This window comes from Mustela erminea, chromosome 15 (assembly GCF_009829155.1).
Source record: "Mustela erminea isolate mMusErm1 chromosome 15, mMusErm1.Pri, whole genome shotgun sequence".
Lineage (NCBI taxonomy): Eukaryota > Metazoa > Chordata > Mammalia > Carnivora > Mustelidae > Mustela > Mustela erminea.
The window spans coordinates 601,721-612,503 of NC_045628.1; the positions used below are offsets into that span (position 1 = coordinate 601,721).

At 52.2% G+C, this 10,783-nt stretch overlaps 1 protein-coding gene across 5 annotated transcripts in view; it reads right to left on the minus strand.

The window, feature by feature from the left end:
• TMCO3 (transmembrane and coiled-coil domains 3) overlaps positions 1-10,783 on the minus strand; it is a 34,506-nt gene that overhangs the window by 23,009 nt on the left and 714 nt on the right. For 2 of the 5 annotated variants that reach the window (XM_032314234.1, XM_032314232.1), the window contains exons 1-5: positions 9,872-9,986; positions 5,113-5,636; positions 4,339-4,518; positions 2,772-2,963; positions 1,736-1,864 (exon numbers count right to left, since the gene is read on the minus strand). In XM_032314234.1, the coding sequence (XP_032170125.1) occupies positions 1,736-1,864; positions 2,772-2,963; positions 4,339-4,518; positions 5,113-5,556 (945 nt within the window). In that variant the 5' untranslated portion in view covers positions 5,557-5,636; positions 9,872-9,986. Of the gene's footprint in view, positions 1-1,735; positions 1,865-2,771; positions 2,964-4,338; positions 4,519-5,112; positions 5,637-7,123; positions 7,210-9,871; positions 9,987-10,783 lie in introns of those variants that run through there. The other 3 variants (XM_032314233.1, XM_032314235.1, XM_032314236.1) reach the window with 3 other exon arrangements.

A 10,783-nucleotide genomic window follows, 5' to 3' on the forward strand; every position in this document is an offset into this window, starting at 1 on the left:
TTCTGGCTCGTACGCCCCGGGTTTTCCCCCTGGTCTACTGTAATGACACTGTTTCCCAAAGTACAGCGCGTTTGTTAGGAACTGTAGCATTTGTAGCTTCCAATGTAGTTTTCACCTTACTTAGCCTTTACTTACCATTTAGGCTCAATTCTTACAAGCAATCCTTGCTATGAAGAAAACATTAAAAGAAATGCATCTGTATTTGCTATCGTTTGTAAACACTCTAAGAGGGAGGGTAGGACCAGGGCAGGAAGAGATTTTTCATCTACAAATAATTTTTTTTTTTTTTTACCCACACCATTTTGTTCTCCAACACATGGAGATTCCCTATTCAGAAAACTGATTTAAAACCATTCTTTCCAGGGGCGCCGGCTGGCTCAGTCAGTGGAGTGTCCGACTCCTGGTTTTGGCTCAAGTCACCATTAGGCTTAGTCACGATCTCACAGATCAGGCTCTGCACTCAGTGGAAAGTCAGCTTTACTCCTTCTGCCGCTGCCCCCACTCCATGGTGCCCTCTCTAATACATAAATCTTTTTTTTTTAAGATTTTATTTATTTATTTGACAGAGAGAGAGAGACATCACAAGTAGGCAGAGAGGCTGGCCGGGGCAAGGGGAAGCAGACTCCCTACTGAGCAGGGAGTCTGATGCGAAGCTCGATCTCAGGACCCTGCAATCATGACCTGAGCCTAAGGCAGAGGCTTAACCCACTGAGCCACCCAGGTGCCCCTCTAATATACAAATCTTAAAAAAAACAAACAAACTCAAAACCATTCTTCCCACAGGCCACCCTGCCACGCTGAGCCCAGGCCACGAGAGTACCTGCCATGAAGGTCCTGGGCTTTGAGCCCGAGCACAGCCCCCATCCCCCTGCCAATGAGACCCACTGTTAAGATTACTTGGGGATGAGGACTTTTTTCACATCTTCTTCTGTTGTCTGGTCTAGAGAAGCTGCAGCACACCTGCCCGGCAGGGTGTATCCATTAGCCGCAGGGGACAGGTCACCAGTGGAGTGTCCACACCTCTCCCTGCCTGCCTGCCCCTGTGCTCCTCCTGAGGGCTCTGCCCATTCCTCACCACGCCATACGCTCCTTCCGTGCGGGACACATGACACTCCTTCTCCGCATTCTCTGTTCCTTTTGTCTGAACTGTGTGTATCTAGACGGCACACCCGGGAGTCCACAGAGTGCCGGCGACACAGGCTGAAGCTCACAGCCTCTACTGCAACAGCCCCTGCTACAACAGCCCTGCAACAACAGCCTCTACTGCCACAGCCCCTGCTACAGCCTCAGCAACAGCCGCCTCTACCCCAGCACTCACAGTCTCCCGGGGCTCTCACAATACCCCACATTTGGCTTGTTAATTTGTCACTACTTTACCAGCTTCACCATATGGTACAAATATTTGAATTACGTATTGAATCCAGCATTTTGAGTTGTTTTCAGTGTCTGAATGATATAATTCACACTATTACTGGACACAAATTCTGAAACTAATAAAATTTAAAGACCTATAACAGGATTTTTTCTCTAGTCAAGTCATCCATTCACTAATAAACAAAATTACCTCCTTATGGTTTAGAAATTTCTTATGAAACTATTTTATAGAGCATGTTCTTCAACATGGTTTATAAGAAACTGCTATCTTTAATTCAAGTTCAAAACGTCAAAACCCTTTAGTCCACGCTTCTTCAGTGTTCTGTTAAAGGATACTACAACAGTTAGACTCTGCTCTTACCTTAATACTGTTCAGTCCCGAAGGCCCCAGAAGCACACCACAAATGATATAACCGAACATCGTAGGCAGCCCTATTGTTGTGCACAGCCAGCCGCAAGGTAAAGACAGCATTCCTATGGTAACGATGTCCTGGAGAAGAAACAAAAAACAGACACAGACACTTGAGATAATGGTGGGCAGGACAAGAAGGGGCTGGCAGCCGAGAAAGCAGGCGACCTGAGGAGCGGCCCCTCCCAGTCTCCCTTGGCGGCAGCGAAGGCAGGTGACAGCTGGGCGGACTTTCCAGGTTTGAGCCCCCCCACCCCAGGCGTCAGCCACTCCCAGCACTCCTTGGGGGTCAGGGACCTTCCTCTCAGTGGGTGCTGCCATCCTCCTGAAGAGCAGCACGAATCTGGCACCTGGGGGGGCCGCTGGAGACCCAGCGGGGTGTCCGGAGCCCAACAGCCTTCCCTGAGCAGACTGCGCCAGTCACTCCTAACCTGTTACCCTCGCTGGTCCAAGCCCAAGCAGCGATGTCCACCCACAGCACTGTCAGCTGCAGATCTTCCCATAATCCCGTCTCTTCTTTACCCCACTGGCTGCCCCAGAGGGCACAGACGTGAATCCAGCTCCGTGTACAACGCCTGTCACCTCTGGGGGAGCCGGACCTCATCCCGCACCCACGTCTACACGAAGCCGCCCACAACGCCGGAGCCGAAGCCTCTTGGCCTCATCCCATGCTCCCTCTCAGGGCCGAGCCGGAGCCCATCAGAGTAGCTCCTGACTTCAGACTCCCAAATTCCCAAAAGAAAAATTAATTTTCATTTTAAATATTAAAATGCCTTATTCTCTTATTCTTTTGGGAAAAAAATAAAGATGAAGAGAAGCTGCTTCAAGTCACAGAAAACACGGGACGCCAGTGAAGTCTCTGTGGGGAGGAAGGTCGTGCATCCTATGGTGACACTCGGGAAATAAAGCTCCGTCGTACTTCGCGGGAACACCAGGAAGCAGGGAAGGAGGAGTGGGGCTGTGAGAGGGGAGAAGACAGACAGACGACCTTCAGAAAGTGGTGATCTGCGCGTGGGATGGTGGCGTCTCTGGGTTTGGTCAGGATGTACCGGTTGTTCTGGGAGTCGATCAGCATGCTGAGGCCCAAGTCACCCTCCGCTTCCCGCTTTGTGAGGTTCTGCTTGGGGTTAGCCTCGTCTTCCTCCACTCTGAGCACCGCCTCAAAATTGACCCCTTTCACCTGCGAGGATAACCAACACCGTGTCACTGCAAACAAGGAAAGGGTCTCAACTTTTAGAGCAAAAGTTCCACAGAGAAGTGACAGGAAACGTCTCCAGTGTTCCGTCGCGTGAGGAAACACGGACACGTGCTCGTGCGGAAAATCACTTCAAGTACAGGTGATTTGAGGCTGGAAGTGTTTAGGGTTTCTACGGCTTCCAGACACCTGCTCTACCTGACTCAGGGTACACCTGTACCAACAAACTCGCATTTGGTGCTCAGCCCCCTTCCTGGACGACCGTGCCCACAACCCGCGTGATTTCCCACGTGTGAGGAGAAACAGGAGCACCTCGCGGGCGCTCCGTAGCCTCACCTAGCTCAGGGCAGTGGGGTCATTTTTAGGAAGCCACTAGATCCCCACAGGACAGGGCTGCAGGAGGAAAAGGGGCGAGAGGCTGAGCTCATCACAGGCCCACACGGGGCGGCTCCCAGTAAACCCTGACGTGGGGGCTCGGAGAGCGTCCGGCTGGGAGGAGGGAGCCGCCCCGGCGAGCGGGCGAGTGGCATCCACTCTTCACGCCTTAACACCTGGCCGTTCCTCAGCTGCGTCCTTCACAATGCCACCGTCACCCAGCAAAGACACTGTTCTCCTGGGCTCTGGGAGCCCGAGGAGAGGGCTGTGGGACCCTCCAAGGCGAAAATCTGGAACCCGTGACGGACCTCTGAAATGGGGGAAGTGCTGGGCTGAGCCCTTGTCTGCAGGGTCCGCACAGACCCAAGGTGCCGGGGGCAGAAGTGCACTGGAGGGGCATGGCAGGGACAGCCCGATGGCCGGACACGGAAGAGGTCCCTCCAGAAGACATTCGCGCCCCTCCCTGCCAGGACCGGCGATGTCCGAGAGCGGCCTGCGCCATGCTCACGCCCGCAGCGGGGTTCCCACCTGCTTTCCTACCGCACGCTTTCCAACGTCCTTCTCAGGACTCACAACCAATTTTTGGCATTAATGTCATTTTCCCCAGAGAATCCTCAACCTGTCACAGCAAGCGAGATGTCTGAAAACCTGCGTCGGACGCGCTTCCTACAAGGACTTGACGGCTCCCCTGGGCAGATCCGCACTGAACCTGACTGTCCCAGGGCAAGCTTTCTTGAGACCAGAGTCCCAGTCCCCCTGAAGGCAAAAGCGGGACAGAGACAAGCCACTGGTGGGGCACTGACAGAAACGCACGGCGAAGTCAAGGGTTATCTAGCGGACTCCCACGTGACAAACCGGTCTCCTTCTGAGCCCGGCAGGTGTTCGGGTCCCGTCTTCACCTCCAGTGCACACCGCGACAGGTGCGCCGGCGAACTCAGCCGCACGCAGCCGAGCGGAGAGGGCCGCGACCTGGACTGCTACTCACTGACTTGTTGTCATCGAAAGCGTGTTCCTCTATTTCCTCCTCGAGGCGATCGGCGGCCTTTCTCACATCCTCAAGGATTTCGTCAAGTATGGATAAGCTTCTGTTCTGATGCTGCATGTTTTTGAGAGCTTCGACCTGATGTTTTTCCGCTGCCAGAAGTTCCACATACTCTGTCTCCTCCTGTTTGTTGGTGAGAAATGTAATCTGGGTATAAGAGAGAGGCCAGGCCAGGGGGCGCCTGGCTGGCTCAGTGGGTTAAAGCCTCTGCCTTCGGCTCAGGTCATGATCCCAGGGTCTTGGGATCGAGCCCCGCATCGGGCTCTCTGCTCAGCGGGGAGCCTGCTTCCCCCTCTCTCTCTGCCTACTTGTGATCTCTGTCAAATAAAAAAAAAAAAAATCTTAAAAAAAAATACACTTCGTCAAAATGCTGATTTCAAATGCACATATTGTTGAAAACGAACTTTAGTATTTGACTCTTCAGCAGATAATACTAAAGACAGCCAACGTTCACACTAAAAAGAACTGCTGTCAAACTCAAAATGTTGATTGTGGTTCCAAATCTATTTACTTCCACGTCGGTTTACAGTCACTGTTTTGATCCCCTGGGAATTTCCAGAACAGAGAAAAGCACCAGAACAAACTGCTAGAAGTCCTGAAAGGGAGCTGTGCTAAGATGTCCCCCACAAGGAAGGGACACTTCCCGCACACGCTCTGCTGCGAACAGGGGCCCGAGCACCCACCGCCCTCTCCCCGGCTCAGAGCGGCCGCACTGACCTTGATGGCGGCCTCTCGCAGGGCCTCCAGGCGCTGCCTGCTGCTCTCCTTCATGTTCACGACGTCCCGGAAGTCCCCCTGCAGGGCTCTCTGCAGGCCGTGGATCGCCTGGAACACTGAGTTTTCGCTTTCGTTCAGCTCCTTTTGGAAAATCTCGAACGTGTGCACCTGGAACAGCTTCTCTTCGTCTGACAGGCCGCTGTCTTTCTCCACCGCTCTGATCGCGCTCTTCAGTTTGTTGAGAACCACAGTCTTTTGGCGAAGAAGCCCGGAGAGCTTCCTGCAACCGTCCAGGACCCACTGCTTCCTCTGCGCGCTGGCGGCTCCGCGGCCTCGGTGTAACTTGATGGCGTGCTTCGCCACCTGTCCATGTTCCGCAGCGCTGGCCGCCAAACGGAGCAGTGCAAGCAGCATCCACAAGTAATTTCCTTCCAGCACCTTCATGGTCCAGTTTTAGAGGACAGGGCCGCACGGTCTCAAGGCCTCCGCCAACGTGAGCTTGCATTTTACACACACATTTTCAGCTGAAGAAGAGATTTACTGTCACATATAGTTGAACAACGACTCATTCCCACTGAGATCAGAGTTAAACGTATTAAATAATTACATCCAGAAATTTTGAAGAGGTTACTTTGCCTAGATAAACAGTAATCCCTGAACTACTATACCTGGACCTAACAGAACTGAACACTCAAGTACGGCGCCTGGTAAAGAACTGGGAGTCAAGGTTATGCCAAATTTAAGGCAATTTTTCTTTCTAGAGAAAACTTAGCTTCATATACCTACTAAATCTACTGTGTGCAAAACACAAAACCCAACTCAACTTAAGACGGGCCACATATTAAAGGCCAGAAAATACCATCAACTTCCGCTACCTCAGACCTGTGAATCACGTGGAGGAAACACGCTCCACATTTCTGAATGAAACCCTCTGAGCTACTGCTAGCTTACTCCAGCATACTGTGTTCTTACCAAAATCATTAGATATTTTGCTGAATTTCCAAAGTCACAGATGTCAAATGCAGAACAAGAAAATCACAGAACACCATCACACCTGGATCGACACGGCTTTACTAAATGTTCAAACATTCTCCAAGCTCCAAACGTAGGCTCCTTCTCTCTCTCTCCCGAGGAAGTGCCCAGGCACCCCAAGGGCACGGATCCTGGCCACGGAAGCAAGACAGAACCGACCGTGACAGGCGCAAGTTTCACCACAGGCTGTGCCATGGGCAGCAGTGGGTACCGCGGCGGTGCTTCCCGGTTACACCAGGAGGGCAGGGCTGTGTCCTCCAGGGGAGCGAGTGGTCAAGAAGCAGTGTCAGCAAGACCACCAAGAAGAAATCACCTCGGAGGTAGGAAAACGGAGAACAAAGGAGGAAAAAGTAACAAACACAAGACAGGCCAAGCAAGCTACGCCCTAAAAAGCAACCACTGAAACCTGGTGACTAGATCACCAGGCACAAGTGCTTGTTCAGAAGAGAAAACAAACCAAACCTGCCCTTTACACAAGCCTCGCAGTTTAAACAAAACGAAGCATAAGAATGAACGGATCGTCCATAGCAGCATCCCACGGGCCATTCTGTCCCGTGCCAGTCGCCTCCCTTCCTGGGGATCTGCCGACTCCAACACGCCGCTGTACCTCAGTGTCACCGGGAACCCCACCGCTCACTAGCGTAATCTGCTTTCCCAGGCAAAACAGATCAGAGGCAGCCAAAACGAGACTGTGACGTTTCTGGAGGAAAAATTCTGGTGATACCAAGAAAGAACCGCCAAGCCAAGGTGGAGACCAAACTGACCTTCTGAAAAACCAGCGCAAGAGCTCTGCAAAAACAAGCCTCCCGGGGGTTCAGTGAGGGCTGAACCGAAAACACCACTTCTGGAGGACGGGACGGACACCTGCCCATCAAGTCACCAAGAAAAATTATATTCTGGTCAGAAAGTCAGGAAACGTCTCAGTTTCAATACATTTTTGAATCCCTCAGCTCCCGAGGTCACATAAAGAATCACGTACCTACAATAGATCACTTCCTTCCAACGAGGCAGGACACACGAGAACGTGCCACTTAAGTCGCCCAACTTTAGGTTACACTTTTAATGTAACTTTAAGTAAATGTTACCACCTTAAAAGTAAATAAGTGATTAGTCATAGTAATGCCTAGCAACGTACTTAATCTGTCATTTCAATGACTCATTTTACAGCTAAGCTTCTATTGTCCCAGGGGACAGAAAGAATTCAATCACTACTTCAGAGGCGCATGCTTTTTCAGAATTTTTCAGAACCAAGAGAGATTTCCAAAGCTCGTCGGTGTTTCCCATTTTCCCCGAGAAATCTAAGAAAGCGATTCTTGTACGGATTCCAACTGCAGGCAAATAACCGGCCGCACAGTTCATGACCGACGCGCTTCCGCGCATCTCTGCTTCCTTCCCCAGACCAGTTCCTGAGGTTAAATAGCGTGATTCTACCCCACGACACGGGACGGGCTATTAATTTTTATGAGAAATCATGGAGAATTTTAGTTGTGGTCATACAATATTTCCACCAAAACAAATCGGTATCATGAACATGGAACTGAAATTATTTATAGACTCCGAAAACATAAATCACTCCTTCTTCATAAATTCAATTTCATCTAACCTTCAAACGCGGCTACCAAATCCTATGCACTACTACTAAACTGCTGCACGCTTTTTCTTGAGTAAATAATCAACATTTTTATCTCCAGTGTTTTATTATACTACCTTCAAATTATAAAAGAAACACTTTGGATTTATTATGTTTTTACAATGAATTTCTAGAATTTCCATACTTTTTTTTTAAGATTGTATTTATTTATCCGAGAGAGAGAGAGGGGGAGAGAGCACATGCAGGCACACGAGCAGGGGAGCAGCAGAAGGGCAAGCAGACCCCTCACCGAGCATGCAGTCCAAAGCGGGGCTTGATCCCACGACCCTGAGATCATGACGGGAGCCGAAGGCAGACACTTCCCTGACCGAACCCCCCAGGCGTCCTAGAATTTCTGTATCTTGATTCACTGATCCAAAGTCAGTGGATCTCAAGAGTGCGTTGAGGACAGCCTGTCACACGGGCCCCACGATGCCTTTTAGACGCCTTTTATACAGCACTGCAGAGTGACACTCTGCGGTGGGGAGAGCAGACAGGGGCTGTCCGGGGTCGGGGAAGGGGGCGGAGGGACCCCGTGTATGGAAATGGTCTGTGTCTTGGCAGCGCCGGTGGCCCCGGGAATCCAGGCGTGACAGAGTCGCACAGATCTGAGCACACACGCGGGTGCACGCAGAGCGCGCCGTCTGCGTCGCTGGGAGGATCGGACCAAAGCCGTCCTCTACTTGCACCATAGGTTTTGTCAGGAGCTGTCGCTGGGGACATCTGGTGAAAAACCTAGGGGACTTCTTTGTATCAGTTCTTAGAACTGTGTATATTATCTCAAAATACTTATCTCAAAGTAAAACTCTAAGAATTGAACGTAGAGGCTTACCCTTTCCCACTAAACCCTCCTCATGTTTAATGATCACCATTTATGCTGCAGAACAAGGAAAATGTATCCACGACCAGGAAACATCCTAAACCAGAGCCAAAGGTTTTTAAGATGCCTCTGCTGCGGTAAAACACAAGGTCGGTTTTTGTTCAGAGCAACACCAGAATCCGTGCTTTGAACACGGCCCACCCCCAAAGGTTTCATTTACACATATTTCAACTTTAATTAAAATGTATCTCCACAGCCTAGCCAAATTTCTAATGGGTTTGCTTGCTTGATGAATGTGGAACACGATTCCCAAAACTTACCTTAAAATTCATGAGATTACTTGATCAAGAACACAAGTACTTAATAAGGAGTTACTTATTTAGGATAAAAAGGCAAAGGGATTCACCACTAAACCCACTCAAAAAAATCAAAAACAAGAAAAACTCCCAATATCTTTAGAGGTGCCTGGGTGGTTCAGCATCCAACTCTTGGTTCTGGCTTAGGTCACGATCTCAGGGGTGGTGGGGCTGAGCCTGGTGTGCGGCTCCATGCTAAGCGGGGAGTCTGCTTCAGATTCTCTCCCTCCCTCCCCCTTGTCCCTCCCCCAGCATGCACCGCTCTCTCTCTCATAAATCTGCTTAGAAGTATTTCTGATGCCTTTAATTCACTGTCGTATGAAAGTCACTTTACTCTCATGCACTTGAAAATCTTCAGTAATTTGTAAATGTTACATCATTTATTGGATAAAGAGCTCAAAAGCAAAGCACAATAATGTTGTCTGAAACCAGGCTTCTTCAGAGCTAAGTCACCCAAGCTAAAGATTTCTCCCACAGGCCCCTAACTCTGGGCCCTACGGGACTGCAGGTACGTAGAGGGACTACTTCCTCCGACATCGGATGTGAGACAGAGCCCTAGAAGCTGGGGGTTGCTGAAGTCCCTCCGGGGAACGGGGCTGGGGAGGCAGATGGGGAGGGGAACTCCTCCATTCTCTTCAATTTTCTACAACGGTCTGAAACGTGAAAACCTCATAGCTCTGCCTCCCAGCCTCCTGCTCACATGCACCGCAGGGTGCCGCGTCGTCCTCTGGACCTACCGGACCCACCTTCTCCAATTTCCCTGATCAAACAGCCGAGAAGAATCTCCTTCATTCACCGCAGCAGTACAGGGGGCCGCTGACGGGCCGAGGTCACCCCAGCGGGGCTCCAACACAGCCCTGCAAAGGAACCAGCCGCATCCAGTCCCCCCGAAACCAAGACCTGAGCGTGGGGCATACTGACCTGGTCGCACAGGCGGTGCCCGGAGCCACAGGCAGGAGATCCCAGAGCACGCAGCGCAGTGCGGGCGAGGCGGGAGTCCACTCGACCAGTCCCTACGGTCATTCGGCTTCTTCTGAAAGAGGAAAACATGAGGATCATTTGTAGGGAACAGTTTAACATCAGAATCTCTTTTCTTTCTCTCTAGCCGTCCTGTACTTATTTATGCCCCACACGGAGATCGCAAGCAGGCGGAGAGGCAGGCAGGGGAGGGGGAAGCAGGGTCCCCGCCGAGCATAGAGCCGGACACGCGGCTGGATCCCAGGACCCTGAGACCGTGGCCGGAGCCGCCCGGGCCCCCGACAGGAGAACCTCTCTGTGACACCAGCGACACTTCCCGGTCCAGCATGACCAGGCGCCGCGCAGGACAGCAAAGGTCCCAACTCCCCGAGGGCGGCAGCTCCGGGCGCCCACGGACCGGGCGGCGGAGGCCGATGCTCACCCGACAGCACGGACGGTCTCCCGACACCACCTCCAGGCGCGCCGGCCGTCGGTGAACTCCGCGGCCGCGTTCCCGGACGGAGGAACCAAGGGAAACCCGCCGCCGGGGCACGCTGGCCGCGAACCCTACTCCCACCGCGGACGCGCTCCTTTCTCAACAGCCGAGGCCACGGGGGCGCCCGGGGGCTCGGGTCACGGTCTCAGCGTCCTGGGATCCAGCCGCGCCGGGCTCCCTGCTCCCCCCACCTCCGCCCGCGCGCGGCTTGCGATGTCGCTGTCAACGAGTAAAATCTCTTAAAGAAACGATAAAGAACAAAAAACGAAACAAGTCGGGGTCACAGAACGGCGCTCGGAGCCCGGCAGACGCTCTGACCCCGAGGGCGACCCCACGACCCCTCGACGACGCGAGGCCGAGCCGGCGCACGACCCGGCAAG